At 45.4% G+C, this 23,978-nt stretch overlaps 1 protein-coding gene across 2 annotated transcripts in view; it reads right to left on the bottom strand.

Annotated features, from left to right (window-relative positions):
• LOC147703583 (uncharacterized) overlaps positions 1 to 23,978 on the bottom strand; it is a 1,699,045-nt gene that overhangs the window by 300,482 nt on the left and 1,374,585 nt on the right. For both annotated transcript variants that reach the window (XM_086931923.1, XM_086931924.1), the window contains exons 22-23: positions 16,299 to 16,570; positions 12,427 to 12,569 (exon numbers count right to left, since the gene is read on the bottom strand). In XM_086931923.1, the coding sequence (XP_086788049.1) occupies positions 12,427 to 12,569; positions 16,299 to 16,570 (415 nt within the window). The remainder of the gene's footprint in view (positions 1 to 12,426; positions 12,570 to 16,298; positions 16,571 to 23,978) is intronic.

The raw sequence follows: 23,978 nt of genomic DNA, 5'->3' as shown, positions 1-23,978 counted from the left end.
TCATTGCTAAATCAAGACTCTGTGACCTACTGGGCCTGCAGTGTAGGCCGGAGCCAGTGCGCAGCAGTGGCCCACAGCCACGTGTCATTGGCTCTCGAGGCACAGAGTTAGTGACACAAGGGCAGTTGTCGGTAGTATTCGATCACCTCAGTAACGATGATCCTGTTCCTTCCGTACTGCAACGCGTCATCCTCTTAAGCATCTCCGTGCGTACGATGAAATGTATTCTGCCTTTGAATAACAGATGTTCATTTCTAAATCAGTGATCTACTTGTCGCCGGCATAGGTTGGATGGCCCCACCGGCCAGTGTAGTTTAGGTTCAGTGGCACCACGTGTTCGGTCACCTCCGTGACTATGACCCGGCTTTCATCCGGACTAAGCCGCATCTTCCTCTTACTGCTCTCCGTTCGACCACTGGTGTGGACTCTGCCATTCCTGATTTGCGACTAGGTGCTGGATGTGGGACCTACTGGTCCACAGGGTAGTCCTGGTCCCTCATCCACGTACTGCCAGCTAGCGTTGAACAGGGTTAGTGGCACCACATGTAGCCAGCTGGCGTTGAACAGGGTTAGTGGCACCATATGTCGCAAGAAGCTCATTTAGAACTTTGCCTTACTGATTGGGGGGAGTCTGGTGTTATGACCGCTGGTCCGGATTTGGGGTAACTGCCATTCAGGACTCAGGACACAGTTTCACATTAGGGACCTACTGGGCCGAAGAGTAGGCAGAAGGAGGCAGTAGAGTACTTCAACGGGAAAGGAATAAAGAGGGCCTGATCCGTGGAAGCCGTGATGGACTGAGGAGGCTGCCAAGGTCACTGCCCCCAGGCCTGATGGGTTCGTGGTCCAGCATGCTGGGGTCCGACAGGTGCACATCATCGCAGGCAACTCCGCTCACAAGGACAGCGTCGGCCTCGTGGGGGCTGAGGGGCGCCCCCCTGGGAGAGACATGGCACTTTCTGGAAGAGGACCATGCACAGGGCTACGTGCTTTTTATTCACATCCCTATGCTGGCATGTCGTATGCTGGGCCATCCCACTCCGGTCATGCTTACGGGGGTAACAGGCAACATTTCTGTGACATCCCCCACTGGCTGGGGTGACATGGTTGCGTCCTCTGTCCACTAGACTCCATACACCAGAGGTGTATGTCGCCATGGATATGGGTGTGTTCTGGCTACTGTGGTCTGTCCAGCACATACGGTGCCAGTCTTTGGCTAGCAAGTGCGTCTCCTGCAGGAGGCAGATCGCCGCCCCTGAGTTCTCCAAGTACGAGAGCACTGCTCGCCACTTGACGGGATTATTGAGGCCCTTGACATTTAGGGTTAGCACCTGTATAGCCTCAGTAGCCATGGGAAAGATGGGGCCCTTCCTTGCTTTTGCTGTGCCCTTGACCGGAGCCCCTCTGAGCTCCCTCACCAACTGCCTTCGTGAACCAAACACACCGGAGCCTCCCCACCCCCCCAAAAGCCCCCGTACCTCAACAACAACTCCCCACTGACGTACCAGCACCCCCTCTCCTCTAATCAGTATAAGATGAGCCTTTGAAACCTTAGACCGCATGGAAAGTGGATATGAAATACTCCTTGCGGATGTGAGCACATTTAGAAGCTCACGTAGAGCGAGGCAAATCAGTGAAGAATAATTATAAGGCATAACAATTCCGCTGGTAACAATCCCCTTTCGGCACACTGGTTCCCACCCACCATCCCACCGCCCCCCCCCCCCCCCCCCCCCCCAAAACACCCCAACTGTCAAACTCTTCGTTCAGGTTCAAACTCCAGTGTCTCAAATCTACTTGAACATCCCCCCTCCCACCTCCCGGTACCCCAACCCCAAACCAATAGAAGGTATAGTCCCAGTCCTGTTAGTCCACACAGGGCTGTGGTAATGTTTCTTACACGGGTCAAATCCAGTGGCGACCACTTCGGCCCCCCACCCGACTCCCCCCATCGCACGGATAAGATGGGAGCTTTAAGTGATCTCCCGAACAGGAATACCAATCATTCAGAGGAAGAAGTCTCTTTGGCCACCTCCGCCACCGCTGTTGCTCGTTCCTGTGTGATGACCGAGGCGTCTGGTTTCAAGCGGTGTGAAGGGAACCGCCTGCGGCCCACCGTGTGCAAGCCCCCCCAAGACGGGACCCGCGAAGCGCTCGGCGTGGGCTCATCATCTTCTTGGTCAAGCCCCAGGAGGGTGCAAGTGTCTTTAAGTGAACGCAATTGGTGTAACTTTTGATTCCATTTAAATATTAGTCTAAACTGGTGGCCCCAGGAGTAGGGGGTTTCGTGATGCCGCAGGAAGTCTGTTGCTTTCTTAAATTCCTTTCGCTTTTGCAGGGTAATGGCCGACAGGTCTTGATATAAGGCTATGGGGTCACCCTGAAATTGAATGGGCTGTGCTCGTCGGGCCTCCCGGAGAATTCGCTCCTTTAGCGGGAAATCAGGGAGGAAGGCCAAGATGTCTGGTGGCGGAGCAGAGGCACGCCTAGGTAGCCCAACCCTATGTGCCCTGTCAATCCGGATGTTAAAGTCTGCTGGCTCCCCCAGAATGGTCCTGAATAGGGTTTGCAAGTACCCTGTGACGTCGGTCCCCTCCGTTTTCTGAGGGACCCCCGGACCCGTATGTTGTTTCGACGAGAGCGGTTTTCAAGATCTTCTGCGTGGGCCTGAAGGTCCAGCTGCTGGTCTGTGAGCCGCAGGACCTCTTGCTGGAGCTGTACGATTTCGTCGCTTCTGGTCTGGTCCGCCTCTTTAATGGCCACCACCCGTTCCCCAAGGCTTTCCACGTCTCGCCGGAGCTCTCGGACCTCTCCCGCTGCATCCTGTTTTAAGGACTTGAAGTAATCTCTGAGGGAGTTAAACAACGTCTCCAGGAACGATCTGGTGATGGGTGTCTGGTCGTCCCCCGACGCCGGCTAAGTTTTCGTGGGCACATGGGAGGGTGGGTCTTTACTGGGCTTGGGCTGAGCCTTGGCCAATAGTTAAGGGAGTGTCTGGGGCCCTTTCTTTCCTCTCAGTCCCGCCGTGTTGTATTCAGCCCCACTGATGGGCGGTGGGCCTCAGCGGTCAGAGGTGAGTGCTGAAGTCCGATGCGTTAAGATCAGGGGCGAGTTTTGCTATCCCGGGGTTGGCTCACCATTCACCCCACCCGGGGTCGCAGCAGCGGGCAAGGACCGACCTTTGCCGCGTAACCGCCAAGGCACACCACGATTCTTTTGGCTTACCGAAGTTAATGTCCACAGGGTGGGTACCACAGGCTGGTCAGCAGTGTAGCGGCAGGGTCAGCCGCACCGGGGGCAGTCAAAGAGTGGTCGGGCACCCAAAGAGGGCAGCAGTCACAGCCAGACAGGAGTGCAGCGAGAGCGGCCCTCTATTCTAAGCGGCCACACGTCTCCCTCGTAGAATCCCCGGCCAGCACAGATCGGCAAGGGCAAGTGAGTTCAGGCTCCGGTAGGTTCTGCAGGAGTGAGCGCAATCCCACCTCCCAATGCATAAGTGCGGTCCGACCCTCAGGCCCTCGACCAGCCCCCTCACCGGGAGCTCGATTGTGCCCCCCGGGCCTCTGCCGCGGCACCCACCTCCTATCTCCTCACCTTCCTCTTGTGTCTGGCTCGGGGGCGGCTCTCCGTTGCACTTTCGGCCCCACGGCTCCTCTCAGCTCCCCCTCAAGGTTCTCTCTGTACCCGTGGGGGCCACAGGGTCACTGCAGTGCTGGAAGGGCGTCGCTGCGTTGTCCGCCTTCGGCGGGGTCCGCTCCCTCGCTGTAGGGGCGCGCCGGTAGGGCCGCGACCGTTGATGCAGACGGCCCGAAGCCGGGGCCTCGATTTTCGCGACTCCCGGCCGGTCCGCTCCTCACCACCGGCCTGGTCTCGGCAACCGGAATGCGCGTCGATCTGGGCCGAAGTACTAGCGATATCGGCGGGGGCTCCACTCGTCAAGTTCCTCAGATGATCAGCTCGTCTCGTCGCTGGGGGAGGCCGGTACAGCGAGCGCTTGGCCAATCACTGCTCCGAGGCGGCCACCATTACATGGCCGCGATCCGGTGTCCCTGGCTCCCGGGGCCTCCCACGCTGCCCGCTGACTGGGCGGCTGAGTTCTGGGGTCACGGCCGTGTTCGTTATTGTCCTCAGCTATTTCCTGTGCTTCAGGGAGATCAGGCAGTGCATGTAAGTGCTTTTAGGCGGGATCGGGCAGGGAGCCTCAGAGACCTGCGTCCGATCACGCCGCCATCTTGGACACACCCCACACAGGGTCTTTTTGTCTGCCCTGCGTCTCAGATCATCGAGCATGGAAAGCATGACCAATTCCACACTGAGGTGGGCCCTAAAGCCAGCCTGGTTCTGTTCTAGCAACTGATTGTTTTCAAGATGGCGAGAGAGATGTGTGAGAACATGCTGTTCGAGTATTTTAGCTAAAACAGGTAGCTGTGAAATAGGCCTAACATTTTTCAAAATCTTAGAATCTGCACCCGGCTTCTTCAAAAGCGGGATCAGACGAGCCTTCTTAAAATTAGTAGGGACCAGTCCTGTTTCCAGGGACCTGTTGAGGAGGGAGAGTACATCGTCCTCTATTCCAGGTAAGGCTAGCTTAAATATCCTAGGAGGGCAAGGGTCCACTGGTGACCCTGACTTTACTCGCCCCATCAGGCCTGCCAGCATCTCCTTAGTGATAGGAGACAGCCTGCTAAGGGGGTGGGCAATCAGAGGAGCTGTCAATGAGGGGCACACAGAGCAGTCAAGTCTCGGGGTGTGATGTATTTCTGTCAAAAGATCCAATATTTTATTGGTAAAGAAAGACTGAAATGTGTGACAGTCATCCTGAGTGAAGGAAAGATTCTGCTCCTTGTTTTTCCTTAACTCTGTCAGGACCTTGAAAGTTTCTTTCTGGGGGTTTCTTGCCGCAGCGATTCTACCCTCATAGAATTCCGCTTTCCTAGAGATGATTGCCTGTTTATAAATAGCGAATGCCTGCACATACATAGCTTGTGCACTAGGTTCATACTCTTTGCGCCATGCTCTCTCGCTTTTGCGCAGAGCTCGCTTCCTTAACCTAAGGGTGTCGTTGAACCATGGAGCCCCTTTGCCCCTATCGACAATTCTCACCCTACGGGCCTGTGCAGTAGCTTTGATGGCCCTTTCAAGTTTTGATGTCAAATTGAGGCATGCAACCTCTATGTCGCCCTCAGTTTGCTTGAGTGAGACAGAGGTCTTTAGAGTGTCTATCAGATCCTCTGCTCCGTTCTTATTCTTAGGACTTTCCAGCCTGATGATGGCTTTTCCACTCGCCCTGGAAATGTAAGATAGCCCTGCAATAAATGGTGATCTGACCATGAACAGGGGGAAAAAATGATTGGACTGAGCCACGGGGCAGCCGTCCAGATTAGATCTAATATGTGACCTTTCTCATGTGTCGGGCCCACAACCCGTTGACCGAGGTCCAATGAAGTCATGGCCTCATCTAACTGTTTTGCCTGACAGTCTTTATGAGATTTCTCCCAATGGAAGTTGAAGTCTCCCATTACCACCAGTCCTTCATATGGCGACCGAAGGTCATGAACTAGTTCCAGGAAAGTGTCAACAAAGCCTGGGGATGTGTGTGGGGGGCGGTAGACTAGGAGTATTACCAAACATTCGGTAGTAGAGTAAAACTTACCCCTAGGACATCCGCACCCTCCAGACTTTCTGCACAAATGATTTCTGTTTTGAAGGAGCGGTTGTATAAAAAAGCAAGCCCCCCCCCCTTCATAGTGCCCATCCGATTTGTATGGATGGCCACAAAATTTGAAGGCAGGGATTCACCGACACACTGAGAGCAAGTGGCCACTGCTAGGCCATCAATCATGGGGGATTACAGGGCTCGGGAGCCCTCGAACTACACATCTGCCATTCTGGGCTGCTGGCCATGCCCCTTCAAGCCAGAAAATCTTTAATCTATTGTTAGAATATTTGGGTTGACCAAAGTTACCCTGGGAAGAGGTAGCTTTGGATATAATGGGGCCAATCAATTAGCAGGATGGTACATGTAAAAACATCTTAATTTTGGTGGATACATTTTCCAGGTGGTTAGTTAACACAAAGACTCTGATTTTATTATTGATGAAGGGTTTTTGAGGGAAGGTTTCCCTACAATCTAACTTTCTGACAATGGAGTGCAGTTTAAATCTTCTGTAATGAAAGAATACTTAAAAAGGTCCTGGAATTGAACAAAAATTCACTGTGCTAAATCATCCCAGTGGGAAATGTTTCATAGGAATGTGAGGTAAAGAAAGTGGTGTGGGCATACAGGACTACATCTCATGGTACTGATGGAAAACGCCTGTTCTCGTTAACGAGACGCGGAACACTTCACGCCAAGGTAAATCCAGATTGGATGAGGAAAAGTGAAATGGTTGAGTGTAATATCCAGGACGTTAGAAAGTGCATATTGGAAACCTCAAAAGAAAAACAAACTGTATTACGATTACAAACATGGTACAAAACAAGTACATTTGTGTGTGGGTCAATAGGTACAAGTAAAAAGTGCAAAGGAAGCAGAAAAAGGGGAAAGCAGGTTTAGTGAACCTAAAAATGTCATAAAAGTAATGAATAACACAGCGTTGTTGGACAATGGTGAAGTGTGGCATTTGAGCACCCTTGCACCAGCTAAAAAAATCATGACAAAGGTGAAGAAAGTGAAACTTTTACTGGTAACTACTGGTGGTTGGATTATGATGGTCTAGCCCCAGATGGTGACACTAACCCAGGAAATGACTGTAATGAGTAAGCGGTTTCTGAGGGAACTTTAAATTCATGTAGACATGTGGATGACGAGGGGGAAAGGTCCAAGGAGGGTTCTCAATAGATTTCTATTGATGGTGCACAAGATGACACTAATGGTGGTGAGGAAAAATGTGACTCTATGGTGGTTAAGACCTCAAAAGTAAGGCTTGTGAAGAAACCTAAGAATGTGGAAATGTTAATTTGTGATTGAAATTGATTATATATATTTTTTCTTCTTTCTTTTTTTTTAACACCTTAGCTGCGTGTAAACATTTCTCCCCAGTGCTGCGCTGTCCATTAGAACTAGTGCTGAATGGACGTTCAATGGTCGTGCGCAGCACTGGGGAGGTAGCGCTGCTGACGACCATTGGCCGTCAGCAGCACTTAAGGGGTTAATTGGGGGATTATGTGGTGTTCGGTAAGTTACCTTATGTTTACTGTAAATAAATAAATCCAGTATTTGTAGAGCGTGTACAGCTACCCAAAGGCATCCCGGCGCTGGGGGCCGTCGGGAAGATTAACCAAGCTATTGCCCAGAGTCACATGGTGTTGGGCTGACCTGCTGCCGGTGATCGAACCATGAGCCCCAGATTCCACCTCTTTCCTGATATAGAATGTATGGAGTGTATTAGGTTCCGTTTTCTAGGTTCCAAATATATAAATGATGCAAAAGGGATGTTGGGAGTCATTGTAAACGCAGAGTTTACCTGCTGCTAACGCCTGCCATGAGTTGGAAATGAAGAAGACAACTTTATGCAATGCGTGTGGACAACTTTATTTCAAGGAGTTTACTACACGCACACAATCTGTGCCTTAGACGCAATCCGTCCTATATATAGTGCTGCACAGGTAGAGTCATGCAATTATATATGGGATAATGTACTTCATCATACATTATGGTATTGCAAGTCAGTCAGTCAGTCAATTTCACTTTATTCGGTTTCAGTACAAACCATAAAAGCATACTATAAAACAATTTTACGCAGTGAGTAAAAGGACATAATTAAAAAAACGATTAATACATAACATGTACATATTTACAGATAAAACCATTGGTGCTTATTTCATCTTAGTAGTACGTTGCTAAAACATAAATAATTTCATAGTATTAGTTCAATCTCTTTAGGGTTCTAACAGCAGCAGCAAGGAAGGTGGCAATGTTAAAAATTTCCCATACATTTGTCAGCATTTGGAGGTAAAGTAAGGCTGGCCTAGCTTGCATGAAACCCTTATTAGCTAGGATTGGAATGATAAAACGCTTCCTAATATCGGTAAGGTGAACACAGAAGAACATAAGGTGCAAAGTGTCCTGCTCAGAAAAATTGTCACAGGAGCAGACCCCGAGGTCTTCAACCCTCTTTCAGCCTGGCTTATCACCAATCAAACAATGAAGTTGGTTCAATCTAAATCTTGTCAATAGGAATCGGTGATTAGAATTTGTGACGATACCCAAATATGGTTCCATATGCGGTGTAGTTATCCGCAACTGGTGAGCCCTTATGGTTGCCTTACCCAGCTCTCTCTCTTCTCTATCTGTAGTAGCAATACAGTGGTATGCATCCTTAGCCCATTTTATGTCAGCCTTGGATAATTTATCTGGGTGATCATAAAGTTCTGGTCTACCCAGCTTGCGCGAGAGCTTATAGATATAATTGAGCCAGGTAATCCAATGCCCATAATCGAGTGCCATGCAATCTTTCAGGATTTCATGATTTAATATTAAGTCAGGATTTAACCAGGTCGTTATCCGTTTCAGGGTCGGGGCTACTGCAATTGCGTCTTCCACAAAACCGATTCCACATTCTTGGTGGACGATATAGTTGGATGTTGATTGCGGGACAGATAAGACATTTTTTAGATACCTGTCCTCAGCTGTCTGGATCGCCTTAGCATTTTTGATGCCCCACAAATCTGCCCTGTACATTGCAAGTGAAAGGCACTTTGCTCTATATTTTTTAAAGAGTGCCTTCATTGGTCTTGCTCCCAATTTCCTGGTATATCCTAGAACGGCCGACGTGGCCCTAATCAAGACATTTTTTTTGGCTAGAATTTGGGTTCCCCAGGTGCCCCGATCGTCAAACAAAACTCCTAGGTATGGGATGGTAGACACCTTCGTTAATATGTTTCCTTCAAAGTACATAGTTCTCACCTTTAAATTTCTCTGCCCAATAGCCGTTACATGGGATTTGGCGAAATTCACACCCAGATCTAATGATCTCATGAAGGCTGCAAAGGAATTTAAAAGTAACCGAAGTCCCACCACCGTTCTAGCTAAAAGTGCGGCATCATCCGCATATAACAATGTGGGAATCATGCGTTTCCCTGCATGGGGAATATCCTTCTTGGAGGCAGTTAAAGTGCAATCTAGGTTATTAATGTATAATGTAAAAAGCAATGGTGCCAGAATGCAGCCCTGTCTGACGCCCAAAGCAATCGGTATCCCTTCAGTGCAGTTACCATGTTGGTCATATCTCACAGTGGCAAATAGGTCCCTGTGCAAATCAGCTAAGAAGTGGACGATGTTTCTATCGACTCCCAAAGTTAGGAGGATAGGCCACAACTTTGACCTGTTCACTCGGACAAAGGCCGAGGAGAGGTCCATAAAGCCCAGGAAGAGTGTTCCCTTCTTTGCCACTGTGTATTTTCCTATTAATAACTGCAGGTTTAGGCATTGGTCTATAGTTCCCATCCCTTTTCTAAAGCCATACTGCGCTACTGATAATGAGCCTGTCTCCTCCAGCCAACCAGTTAGTTGGCTGAGCACAACCCTTCCTAGTACCTTTACAGAGGAGTCTATAAGTGATATCGGACGATAACAACTTGGGTCCCCTCTATTGCCTTTCTTGAAAATTGGTACTATTACTGATTTTGCCCATGTATTTGGCAAGCCCAATTGGCAAGCATTTACAAACACGTTGTACAAAATGTTTGACCATGTCTTGGTGTTTGATTTAAAGAGGTCTACCGGAACCCCGCCTGGTCCCGGGGCCTTGTTGCTCGTCATTTGAGTTATCGCTATTTATACATCTGACTCTGTGAAGGACAAGTCACTGAGGCGTTCTGTCACCATATAGATGAACAAGGCCGAAGGTCGAGTTCCTTTAGAGGGTCATGGACACTGAGATGACTTGTAATATGCTCATAATGTACGTCGGTGACTATTCTTTTCCTAAAAGTACATGTTCACACCATTACTCTTCCCACAAATTGCTTAAATCCTTGGTGTGTTGCTCTTTCATTTGGTAGAGAAAGGATGTTTGCAAACATGAAGAATACAAGTAGACTATCTAGTGTAAAATAAGGCTCACCAAACAGCAGTCAGATATTTGTTGTAAAATATATTGCAACTATTTTAATACACTCAGAGAAAAAGCAATGCAGCTTAGAATGTGTAGAAAGATGCATTGAGTGCAAAAAATAAATATGTTGCCATAAACAACTCCTTCTTCACCAATTTTAATCTACAAAAACAGAGCAGAAGAGGAAGCCAGGTTTTCGTTGTTATTGTTTAAAACTGAGGTGATAATTATACTCCCTGACCTGCTTCCCCTGGACCGCTGGCTCAGTCAGCAGGCATTGTGAAGTCAGAACTCAACAAAAATAAGTTATTACAGTTGAAGGCTACGTCGACTAGAGATGGGCCAACTCATCCGTAATCAGAAAATTAGCGACAGGCATTTATACATGGTGAAAGGGTGCCTGTGTTGGTGCTCGGCTACAGTTTCTGCGCTGGCAGAAAGGAAAGGAATGCATTGTATGTTGTAGATACGGCATTCCTGCCCTTTTCTTTTGATGTAGGGCGGCGCAGCTAGAATGCTTGGGGTGCTGCCCTACGCAAAAATATTGTAAATATGCCCCTTAGTGTGAAGTTTCAGGCGCTGTAAGCAAACTTCTTGAATATGGGCTTCTAATCTTTACCAACACTGACCTGTGACTTCTTTTCAGCAGATCTCGAGTTCCAGTCCAGGGCATGACTCAGGGGCATATTATCAAGAACGGCGTTAAAATTATTGCTGCTTTCCTGCCGCTAAAGCAGTGATAATGGGCTTCATAATATGCTCTTGCGAATTCCAATAGAAGCCCAGGTTCACACGAGAATATGGGCTTCTATTAGAAATTCTCAAGGGCATATTATCAAGCCCATTATTGCCGCTTTAGTGGTAGTTTCCTGCAACTCGACTCATTCCCCCTTGTAGCTCTGACATTGCATTTCTGAGTGCCTGATGACTGTTGGTGTAGTTGCCAGCACCAGCTACTCCCTGAGGGCTGGCTTCCACTCACCCCACACACAGCCAGCACAGGCGTCACTGGATTGGTGGGCCTGCCATGACATCCTGCAGAACCAAGTATTGACTCTTTTCTCCCTGCACTGTCACAGGTGATCAAGGATATGCACGCTGCCCTTGGATGTTGACACCCCTCCGAGACCCTAACACACCAGCCCAGAGGCAGTACAAAGCGACCCACATACGCACCAGGGGCTTCGTGGAATGCACATTTGGCATGTTGAAGTCACATTTCAGGTGCCTGGACGGCACTGGTGGGAAGCTCCTGTACAGCCCGGACATTGTGTGCAAGCTGATCGTTGCATGTCGTGTGTTGCACAACATCTGTGTTCGCACCAGGTCTCCATTGATACCAGTTCCAGAGGTACCGGATGATGATGGTGGTGATGGGGCAGATGGCCCACATCCCACTGCAGCTGTGGCAGGAATGGCTCGTAGGAACACCATCATTGACACTTACTTCTCATGAGCACATCACATTGTGACCGTCCATGGCAATCATGGGACAGTAGAAGATGTCCAATTGCACTGCATGTTTGATTAAACCATATTTGCAGGTTCAAGGTTGTACTTGTACATTGTCATGTTACATTTCCCTGCGGTTTCAGTTGTGATTTGCTAGGTTGTGCACATTTGTGTTGTCAATGTCGAGGTGCAATTCTGCTTATGGGCGTATGCTGCACAGTTGGTGTGTCGCTCCTGCGGCTCTGATTTGTCTGCCACTGGTTTCTTTCATGAGGTGTGCCTGTCTGTTCTTTTCTTCCACGGTGCTTGGATGTTGTGGTGTACATGTTGTCCTCTGCAGTTGGCCAGGGTGCATCTGTGGTACTCCGCTGTTGATGTACTTTGTTCTACGGCATTTTCCGTATGTTCTTGTGCTTTTTCCCGTATTGCGCGTGAGTTTTGCTGCCCCCACGCTGGCTGTCACTGTTTTCTTATCACGCTTTGGCCCATCACAGGTTTTTTCATGTTGGGGTTTGTGTTTTTATCACCGTAGAGGTGGTTGTATCGCGAGCATTGGTAGCGGTTTCGGCAGACTATCGCATGGTACCGCTAAGTTGTGAATTCCACGTTGACACCGGGTAATTTTCCCGCGATAGGCTGTGATGTTAAAAGTTCTGTTACGCTACTCTTGCAGTAGTAATCACACGGTATTGTGAATATACCCCTTAATTGTGATGGAAACAAAGATTTGAATTGGATCAAAACAAATAAAAAAACACTTTACTTGGTGATGCTCAAATCATCATTATTCACAGAAACCCGATTTCCTCACAATATAATTTCTATGCAGTGTAGCTTTATCACAGTAAAACGGTTTGTCTGTGCAAATGTAGTGTCCATTTCTATAAGAAAATGTGCTGTCTGTAAATAACAGTACCTGGCACGAGTCCTTTCCTCCCTCCAAATTTCCAGCGCAGACCATGTCGTAAAGAATACTATTTCCATAAAGGGAGTTGCAAACTTGCTGGTCAACAATAGGTACCTCCACCTCCTGGAGAGTTTGAGGATACGGAAGATTTACTGCAAATAGGAGAAACCAAACAAAATCATTGGCACAAGTGAAGGAACTAGAGTAGCGAGATAATCCATGCACAGAGGGTAAGCTGTCAGCCAATTTAAATGTTATCTGTCATCGACGGGATAACAGTTGTGACACTTGAATAGTGGGATAAACACACACACTTGGATACAAATTGCCTCAGATAGGTTTTGGCCACTTGAACAATCGTCCTTGTCACAATAGGATTTTTTAGGAACTGATATACCCCTAATGGTCTCAGACAGAGATCCCTGGCACTTCTCCAGGACCAAACAAAAGGAGTATGTAATTGAAGGTGAGCAGGGGAGCGAAACATGTTGACCCAATAATTACAAAACTGTTCTCATTCACATCCACATTCAACTACCAAGGGTCATTGCAACCCACTAGTAGCAACCACCATTTGTTTTTTATAATATGACAGAGGATTCCACCCATTAAATTAACAAAGCATCAATATCCTGTAGTCAGTTTTATACTCACTCACTTCCCTAGGAGCACTCCCTCACATGCATTATATGGTAAGAATATTAAAAAGATCTCTGCTAAAGTGGCCCTTCTGGGACCCTTAGGGCATTGCAGTGCGGACCCGATGAGGAGCAACCACCCTATGATGAAGCATGACATCCCTTGGGATGTGTGAGGGCAACAAGTAAGAGTCTAGCTGACTCCAATCTGCACCCTAGATCTTCCTCCTTCTCCTTTAGGAACAGTGACTTTCGATTTGGAGATTTCTTTAAATTATTCCTCATTAGGAATACTTTATTTGATAGTTTCAATTTAATTTCAAAAGCTGGGAGCCTTTTTGTAGCCCTGCGATTGTTGGCCAGCCTCAAAATAATGGCCATAGTCTAACAAAATCAGTACTGAGATGGACTAAGTTAAGTTAGGTCTAACATTGATTAGATAAAGTCATCTCCAATAATAAAAATACATTTTTTGAGGGATTTCTGTAAATTAATTATAAAAGGGAATTTGTGACATTAGCGCTACCTGTTTGAGGTATGGAGCAATCTTTAAATATATAGCTCAATCAATTAAATCTGGTTTGGAATTGCAGTATAATTGGTGGTTTTATTCTCTTTCTTTAAGAAGAAGTTTGAGTGTGTTATGAATAAAGTGGCGGTTTTGGACCCTCATAACAATTGCAAAATCACATCATTATTATGTACCTTTTATACAAGAAGTTATAGGATAAATGTATTTGATGACATTTTCCGAACTAGCTCTAGTTTTAATTGTATTGTGATGCTATGTCTTTCTGTCGATGTATCAATATACTGTTATCACTCTTGTTCTGATGAAGTTGGTTCCCAAATAATTTACAGCCACTGAAACACGTCGGCGCGGCGCCCTTTTGTTATAGGGTTATATTTGAGAACTGTTCGAGTCCAATCAAATAAATATCGATAGACTCCAACTAAGCAGATTCATTCGAAATAATCAAATTATGATGCTTTTAATGTTTTACATGTTTTTTGTCTCTCGTAATTTTAGTGATTCATCTGTTTATTTGATGATTTGTCAGTACACACTGCAAAAAATAGTTTTTGTGTTCTTGATTTTTATTAGGATTAATTTGATATTTTAATAAAACTAATTTTTGATACCAGGATTGGTTTCTATCTATGTGTTTATAATTGTTCTTTGGGTCGGTATCTGTGATTGGACATAGGTACCTGAGTGGTTTGATGGTTGATGTATGGTTTATTGATCCTTGGTGAATGTCATTAATAATTGGTTGTCCAAGAAAACCTTCTTCATACTGAGATGGACTAAACCAGTAAACCAGAGCTCGCATAACCTCACTGAAGCTCACTGCTGTAATGCACCAGATATCCACTCTGAGTTTATACACCCCTCTGTTAGTTACTTTATTTGTAGCTTGTTTGGGAGCGTGCAACTGCTCTCTATTGAAGCTAGTTAGAACTGACAATGTTTTTTTTATGATTCAGCACATCCTGTCTCCACCTCTATTGCGTATTCACTCGCAGTATTTGGTGAAACGTATAAGGGGGGGGGCAGAAACTAATTACTATGGTCCTACCATCTATTTTCAATGCAAATCTCTACAGAGGACACTGGATACATAATGCACAGGCGACATTTGTGCCGCTTGTCAGGTGTACTTCAAAGTGGATACTCAAGCTGTCAGTTGAACTTCTTTTAAGGGCCAAGCGGATACCCAAGCTGATTCGATACCTAGTCAACATATTGCTGTCTGACGCAACTACGACCACCCTCTGGCAATCCTCTGTTGATGCCTTAAGTATCAGCCTGGCCTCTTATGGCCAGCTCCTTCCCCACTTGCCTCAGGCCACTACATCGCGAGGCACCATGAGGCACCAGAAGGCACAGAAGCCAAGCCTGGAATCCACCACAGAAAGTACATACAAAGAAGTGAAGGGTGATTTGACCGCCCCTCCAACGGAGGTGCAAAGGTGTGCCGGAGGCAGCCCAGGAGTGGTGAGAGCAGCTGAGATCGCCAGCCCAGTACTGCTATGAGGTTACATTTATACCGATTACATCACACCATAGAAATATTAAGTAAATGTGGCAAGTCTTGTAGCAATTATGTTGTGATTACACAACATTTTATACATTTCTGGTGTCTTTCCACAGAGTGAATAAAGTTATTGCACTCCCTTTTTTCTGCACCCCACCTTCTAACCACGTGTAGCTGGAACATAGCCATTCATCTCAAAAGTGTTTCTCAATAAAGTTTATTTTTGTCTATCAACAATTTGAGCCTAATTTGGAGTTCAGAGTAGGTATTTTACTCTGTCAGGGCAACGGAATAAAATACTCTGTTGCCCTGATGGACCCGTACTACAAATTTAAGGATGTCTGCTAGCCCAGCCGACAGCTCTAGGCATCACTAGTCATTGACAGGTACTACCATCATGATGGTTCCTGCCAATGAGTTAAACGTTTGAAGGATGGTACCGTCTAAATGACAGTAATGTCTGTCAAACTTTTAAATTGTTTTTGATTTTTTCAAAAACAAATTCTCAAAGCAGGATTTTGTTTTTGAAGAAACTAAAACTAATCACCTCCACACCATGGAAGTTTTCTCCCATGGAGGGGAGGTCGTTCAAGTTTTTTATTGTTCCTTACCCTCAGATTTTTCACAACACTAAGTGAGAGCAAACACTGGTCATTTAACCGCCCACTCTAAACTGGATCTGTGATCGAATGGCCGAAACTCTGATGGCCCTTATTCAATCTGAAGATTATGTGTGTTACTGTACTGGCTTCAAAGCAATACCCTCTCTAAAAACGCTTTAAATCAGCCCCTTTACGTTTTCTTCCCAGCTACGGCCTTAGAACACCTACTGTGACATCTACCTTCTATTGACTCTCATTTCCTCCTCTGTGTCTATTAACATTTCTGCTTCTTTCTTGTTTGTGCTTGTGTGTGTATTCTCTTTTGTCAAATACTCTTTCTACTATTGTATCCATATGTGAGAAACTGAAAGCTCCACGTTGTCTTGGCAACCTTCAATCCCTCTAGACATCTCCCTTAGCTCCCAATCTTTTCTAACTACATTGTAATTTCTATTGCATGTCTTTTTCTTGTTTTACTTTGTGTACAGACATTTGATAAAATAAGCACTTTAAAAAGTCCTAAGAGTAAATGTTATTCTGTGCTTGGTACAGGAGTGGAAGAGCCTGCCCTGCTTACATCTGACTTCTTTAAACCACCTTACCTCCTTCTCCAGTATCCCCCCAACCAGTCACCACGCAGCTCATTCCCACTGGCAGCTGAATGGATGCTGAGGGAAGGCAAACAGGCTGGATGTAATCTGTGAAGGTAACTGGGGTTTCCAATTCCAAGAGGGCGATGTCTCCTAGGGAACCAGTGGAGGTGTAGTTCCAGTTGACCCATATATTGATCACATTAGATCGGACCTCATTGTAACTGTTGCTGGACAGCTGGTACGCTCCCATGCGCACTACATACGACGAGGTGTAAATGGGCCTGGAAAAGAAGAGAAACAAGTCACTTAGGTTTTTTTACTTGGCACACAAAGAGTGGAACCTAATCCCAGACATATTCATTGATGAGCAAGTACAGATTTATAAAGTGGATCTTTATCAATGAAAAGGGGTAGGAATTATTCCACTGAATCAAAATCAGAGCCAGGTATTACTTAGATTCAACACTGTATATGTGATCTTGGGACAAGGCAACCACAATCTGATGAAACTATTAATACCTCAAGGGTTTTTTCCAAGGTTACTTAGACCGTATCGACTTTGTTACTTTACTTTTTTTATGCCACCCTCGTGTGTGATACCTTAACGATCAGACGCTATTTTGTTTAATTACCTATGTTTCAATTAATGTTTTTAAGATAGCAAACAGTTACATTTTTAATTTTAAATGCTTTCCATTTTTTGAGTGTATATAAGAATGGATATAAAGATTAGACAATAACTGACCCCAATTCATTTCTATCATTCAATCTTTCACATTTAGCTGAAGCTCGTCTGATTAAGCTTTTGTTGAACCATCAAAGGCCTTGGTTTAAAGCACCGACATTGCTTACCAATCTTGGGTTTTAGCAAATACAAATGCTACACAAATGAATTGTTCAATCAGTTTCTTACCTTTTAGTCTGGTTCCTTACCTCGAAAAGGCTTGTTATTTGTCAATATGTGCTACTCAATCTATGTTTAAAAAATGTAATATATCCTATCAAACTAGGCGATACATTGTCTCTACGCTCATTTTTGTTATCACTGTGTAGGTCTCTGTTATAGACTTGTCCGTTGCTAGCTCTATAACACCCTATCTCTCTCTTTCTCTCGATCACTTTGACTGTATAAATACATTATATATATATAACCGTGATCAAGCAACTGCTGTTGCGAAACGCGTTGGTTTGTGTATAGGTTGGAGTGTTTTGACAACGGAAAGAAGAATAAAATAACTTTGGGAAACTTTGTATCCGTGAGTGCTTCCTCATTCCCCTTCCCGCTGGAAGTGGATTTGTTCGTATATATATATATATATATATATATATATATATATATATATATATATATATATATATATATATATATATATATTTTTTTTTTTTTCACTGAAAAAAAACCAAAGGTTACAGGGACGTTATAGGTAGTTTCAGATTTTACACACACAAAACCATAGAATTCAGCAGTTATAGTTTTCTCAAGTAACTATATCTCGTGCCCTGAGGTAACAATAACTTGCACCACTGCCATGTACAGTTTTCTCATCAATAATTTTACAGCACATGTTGTACTGATATTATCAGTGATGCCAGAGAAGATGTCATGAGTGATGTAATATGTGGGTTAATTAGCGGTCCAAGGTGAAGGTGTGAGTTATAGTTATCCTAGGGCATGAGTTCTATTTTCTCTGCACATTTATTATAGGTAGGGGGCATGGGACTCCCACTCCCGGGCCGATTTTGACTTCAGGGGATGGGGCAAGCAACCCCCCCAGCCAGATTTCAACCCCAGGGATCCAATTCTCCAGGGACTGGCACTACACTTAATGGAGAGGGGAGCACACAGACCCTGAGCCTACTCTTGCCCCGGAGACGGTATTCCTTGGGGCATGGCAAATTTTGAAGGGAAGGGGCTTGTGTCCCCCTTACTAGGCTGATGTTGGCCCTGGAACTTCATTCCCTGGGATAGGTGCATTTTTTAAGGGGAGGAAGGTATGTGGCACCCCGGCACCATTTTTGACCCTGTGGGACCTCAGCCACACCACTATATTTAAGAGGGCATGGGCCCCCCTCCCCAGGTCAATTTGACCCTGGGGACCCCATTTCCTGGGGCCCCACCATCAAAGGGTAGGTGTCGGTGGTTGCCCAGGTGCTTACCCAGAAGACACACGGATGATGGGCGGAATGCAGAGCAAATCAAACATTCACCCCCAGTCGAGATTTGGATTAAGTCTATCGCTCTTTTACTCACCATGCCACCCCAGTTTAGACCCAGCCATATGCAAATCTGTCTTGACCCATTTCCTCATGGGAACAGTCCAGATTGAACTGCCAAGCAATATCCTCCCTAGACCGGAAACAAGAGTCCTCGGACTGGTTTGAATCCAGTGACACAGTGAGCCTGGGCACCCATCACACTATGGGGTGCAATTTCAAAACTCCCGCCAAGCGTGAGCAAACACTAAGTCCACTCCCAGCATGTGGGAGCATGAAAAATGCTCCCGACCATGGTGAGCGGAGTTTCATCTGTTTTCCTGGCCCCATAAATATAGTGATGAGGACCAGCGGATGGGGGCCCTTTGGCCAAAAATAGTCCAGGGAAGGGGGCTATCAGGGAGGGGGCTATGCACCCCTTCCCCTAAAGCAATTTCTCATCTCCTGGGGGTTGGTGTTCCCTGGGCTCAAAATCAGCCCAGGGAGGGAGACATGTGCCTTCTTCTCCACAAAATATTAATTGGCACACAAGCAGTCAGACTTAACTGACAGGCAATGTGTAACACATGTATGCAGTACTCAAACAGTAATGAAGTGAAAACACAACACAAGAAAACTCCCAACCCAATTGATTAAAATAGAATAAATCTTAATAAATAAAATTACATGAAAACAAAAATAATCCAATTAGTGGAACAGGAGATATCAATTTTTAAAGTTTAAGGTTCAAAATAATAACAAAAAGTTTCCACATTCTCTGTCTGTCTGCGATACCAAGGTTGGGAGATCTCCACGTATTGGTTGGCTATAAGAAATACTGCTGCAAATGGCTCACCCTCGTTGTTGAAGTTGGGACACTGCAATTGACCTGTGCACTGGGGAGGCGCATTTACTCAGAGGCTGCTGTGAGTGGAAAGGCGTTTTGCACGAAGCTTACTACTCATATCGCCTTACCTGGTCTTGTTCCACGCCGTGAGGGGAATGGCTGCCTGGCTCTTGCCTGGCCCTTGCACTTCGTTGAATCCACCGTGATCGGTAAAAGCAACTACAAGCCTCAGGGGGCCTGGCGGGGCGACTGAGTGTGACCCCCTCTAACATCTGCTGAACGGGTAAGTGCAAATATGTGGGCAATGTGGAGCTGGAGGGTTTAAAGGCCAAGGTTCCCAGAAAGACTCATACAAAGACTCCCTCAATAATTTCGTATTTGACGCCTGCAGTGGGAAAACTGAATAAAGAGATCGCTAATGCAGAAAAAGAGCTGGGGCTGGGCTCAAGCCAAACTTGCGGTGAGGGGATTTTGGCCCTTGAACATCAATTATCTGCTCCCGTACTCTAGGAACCGGTGGTCTTGATTATTGCTCTAAATACAAGGAAGGAAGTTCAACCCCATGGGCCTGCTCTGTCAGAGTTGGTTGTTGTGGAGACTCCATCCTGTATCAAAGACCGCACTATAACGAGTTCAATTGGGGCCCCTGAGGAGAAAAAGTGTGTCAGTAGGAAAATTGGCAAGCGGCAAAAAACTGCTAAAAAAGGTCCCTCCAAATCGACTATTAAGTTAGACGAAAATATAGAATTGACTTTACGGACTTTGATTGAGGAGATCTTTAGTAAGCGGTTTGAGTCTATATTAACTGGTATTGCCAAATATATTATTGATATTCTTAATACATGTGTTGGCGATCTCAAGAAAAAATGTGAGATGTTTGATTCCTTTTTGGATAAAAAACATACTATAGAAGTTGTCCCCAATGAAGGTTTGTTGCCCAATCCCTCTTCAGAAAAAAGCACCAATTTTGTTGAGAATCATTTAGGCTATCAACTACATCCATCTTCAGGAGGAGGGGTAAAACTTAATATTGAGGGGAAAGCGGGGGGGAAATCAAAAAGTAGTGAACTCTCGCCAAATCACATGTAGCTCAGATAATTCATTGTCCTCTGGCTTGATGGTGACAGGCATTGAGAATTGTGCACCCCAAATTATTAATGCTAGATACAAAGGAGATCAAAATAATCTCCCTCCTGATGCTAGCCCTTTGGTCGCGGTTCTCATTGGGGTTCCCTCTGTTAGGGACCCCGACAGTGAATCCACGATGGCCCTTATACGAAAGACGAAACACTGGTGCGCTCAATATTGCACTGGTCGATCTGAGATCTCGACACATAATGGCAAGGAAGGTGTCCTGGGTTGGAAATGGTCCCAGGCAAGTACCTGGTGACTGTATTATAGTCCATTTTAATAAACGGGATGTTGTAGACAGGCTGTTTTGGGACTCCTCCATTGTATCTGGGAATGACATTAGGGCACTTCCTCTGGTTTTTTTTACCCCCCCACTAAAAATCTCTACAAAAGCTGGAGATGGAGTATGGGTTGCGGATTTGAGGAACCACCCTATCAGAAGTTGTGCCATGTCTGGTTTGGAGAACAACACTAGGGAATTATATGTACCATCACAATTAGCCCAGTGCCTACCTCAGTTGGTTGAGGGGGAGCTACCCCTCTCAAATAGATTTCTACCTTTAGTACAATTGGATGAAAATGATTGACTGAATGATAAGGTGGGCGGTAATGTTGCCTTTTCTTCGAAGGGTCCTGCCGTTAGTGATGCTCGAGGTGAAGTTTCACGAAACTGTAATATTCTCAGTTGGAACATCGCGGGTCTGAGATCAAAAAAGGTTGACCCCTTATGGTGGGATTTCATTACATCCCATGATATAATAGTGCCATAGGAAACATGGGATACGGGGGCAAACTTCTGGGTGGATGGGTATAGGTCCTTTTTTAAACCTGCACGCCCTGCTGCAGCTGGAAAAGCAATAGGAGGGTTAGTCCTCCTTTCTCTTAGAATAGAGGGTTCTTTGAAAATGTTACAGGCTGATTCTCCAAACTGTCTGGTGGTAGAGGAAACCAGGTCTAGTGGCTCAAAGCTATTATTGGCAAATTTTTATAATCCTGAGGAATCGGACTCTAGGAACCAACATTTGTGTTTTCTTAATTCTTTTTTAGAAGAATATAAGTTAAATCAACCCTCGTCTTATTACATTTTTTTAATGTACACCCTTGCGATCTAAACTGTCTTATAAATGATCCTTTAGGACACAGAAATTCGGTGACTCCACATTTTGAGCATTCATCCCGGGGGGAGGCCCTGGCGCTTCTTTTGGCTGAATCAGACCTCTTTGAACCGGGCTTTTTTAGCCAGACTGAGTGGTGTCCTACCTTTAAATATGGGAATAAAGACACCATTATTGACTATATATTTCTGTCCTCCAGGTGTTTAGATAAAGTAGTTTCCTATAATGCCAGGTTGTCACCATATAGTGACCATAATCCTGTTATTTTAGAATTGGACGGCGGGACTGGCATCATGGGCCAGGGTGGGGGAAAATGTGGAGCAAAAAGTTTGGTAACATGTGCTCAGGGGAGGAGGCTAAAATGGTCTAAAGTAATCCCTGATACCTTTTTTGCAGATTTTTGCTTAAAGGCGGAAGGGATTCTTGCCACGTGTATGGACTCCTCCAATCCAAAAGATTTGATCCACAAAGCCTTTGAGGGCATCTGTATCCAGATTGCAGCAGATCTTACGACTAACTCTAAGATCAAAGGGTATCGGGGTACTAGGTGGTTTGACAGCACCTGTTCGAGTGCACATCGACTATTAATTTTAGCTTTGAAAAGCGTACCACGAGATAGGGCATTGGTAGCGAGCCTCCGTAAGCAGTATAAGCTAGCGGTACAATCACAGAAAGCAGAAATTAAAACAGAGGCTCTGAATGCACTCTTGGCAGTAGAGATTTTAAAAGATAGTTCCAAATTTTGGTCTATTATTAATGCCCCTTTTTTTCCTCTGCTGATAATGATGTGCAGGAGTGCAACATAACAGAGGCACAGTGGTTAGCTAATTTTGGGGCAATCTATGAGTCCACTAGCACGCTGATCCCTATTGCCAGCCCTCCCTCTCAACTGAGAACAGACTCTTTTGTGTTTAGTGAGATTGACATTGAAAAAGCTATAAAGGAGACCGCGGGTAATAAAGCCCCAGGTCCTGATGGGGTTCCGGCGGACCTTTATAAATGCGACCCTAAATTCTGGTAAAAAATATTGGCAAATGTTTTTAATGCTTCTGGCATGCAGGGGTTCCCGGCATCTTGGAGTGAATCTATCATTATCCCAGTCTTTAAGAAGGGTCAGAGAGGGGACCCGCGATGCTATAGAGCCATATCGCTGACCGATTCTGCGGTTAAAATTTTAGGGAAAGTGGTCCTAGCTAAGATTACAGACTGTAGTAACGAAAATAAGATTGTCGCAGACCTGCAGCATGGTTTCAGGCATGGAAGAAGTACTATGGACCAGTGCCTCAATTTGCACGTATTAATTAGCAAGTACACTTTGGCCAAAGAAGGCACACTACACATGGCCTTTATGGTTTTATCCTCAGCCTTTGACCTGGTTAGCAGGTCTAGACTGTGGAACCTTCTGCTAGAAATGGGCATTGAGCCATGTTTAGTTTATTTTTTGGCTGATCTCCATCCGGACTTATATGCGTGAGTTAGGACCTCCCAAGACGGTAGTGGTACCAGATCTTTTAAATCGGACCGGGGTTTCTGCCAAGGGTGCATATTGGCACCTCTATTGTTTACTCTTTATGTTAATGCACATGATAAATCTTTAAAGGAGGCCACCTTGGACATTCCGCGTGTTGGAGAATATTTAATACCTGTTCTCCTATGCGCGGATGATGCCGTCCTTTTAGCACGTACTGCGTTGGGTCTCCAGAAGCTCCTGGACGCTTTTAGATCGTATATGCAGTCTTTAGACCTGGTTGTGAACAATGGGAAGTCGCACATTATGTCCATTGGCAAAAAAAACTAGGAAATTGAAGTCATCTTTCTGTAAAGGAGTGGAAGTGTCCAGGGTTTCCTCCTTTACTTACCTTGAAGTTTTATTAGATGACAAAGGCTCATGGGTCCCCCAAGATAAGGCTAAGAGACTGGCTGTAAGTAGATCGACAACAGCATTATTAGGGTTTGCTCAATGTTTGGGGGCTAAGCCAGTTGAGGGAATTATGAAAATATATAGATCAAAGTGTGTGGCTATCGCCGCGTACGGTTCCTTTATTTGGGGTTTTAAACAACAGCCAGGGGTCCAGATAGTTGAAAATAGATTTCTCCGTAGCCTTTTGTCCGTCCCTCAATCAACATCCAACTATGCAATTCATCAGGAATTAGGGCAGGGCCACGTATCAGATATTATGAGTTTAGCTCCTCTTTTGTGCTGGGACAAAACTTGGCTTAATCCAGAATTGACATTGAATCAGTTGATTCTGTGCGATATTATTAATCTGGACAAATCCAATGAAATTAAGTGGCTTACATATGTTAAACATATGTTTTTTAAAATAGGACGGCCAGAATTATTTGAAAACCCTGATAGGATTTTTAAGGAGGATTTGAAGTGGGTCAAAACAAATTTTTGGA

The sequence above is a fragment of the Lissotriton vulgaris genome, chromosome 7 (assembly GCF_964263255.1).
Source record: "Lissotriton vulgaris chromosome 7, aLisVul1.2, whole genome shotgun sequence".
NCBI lineage: Eukaryota > Metazoa > Chordata > Amphibia > Caudata > Salamandridae > Lissotriton > Lissotriton vulgaris.
Note: the sequence above shows the minus strand (reverse complement) of the source record. Positions and strands in the feature narration are given on the sequence as shown.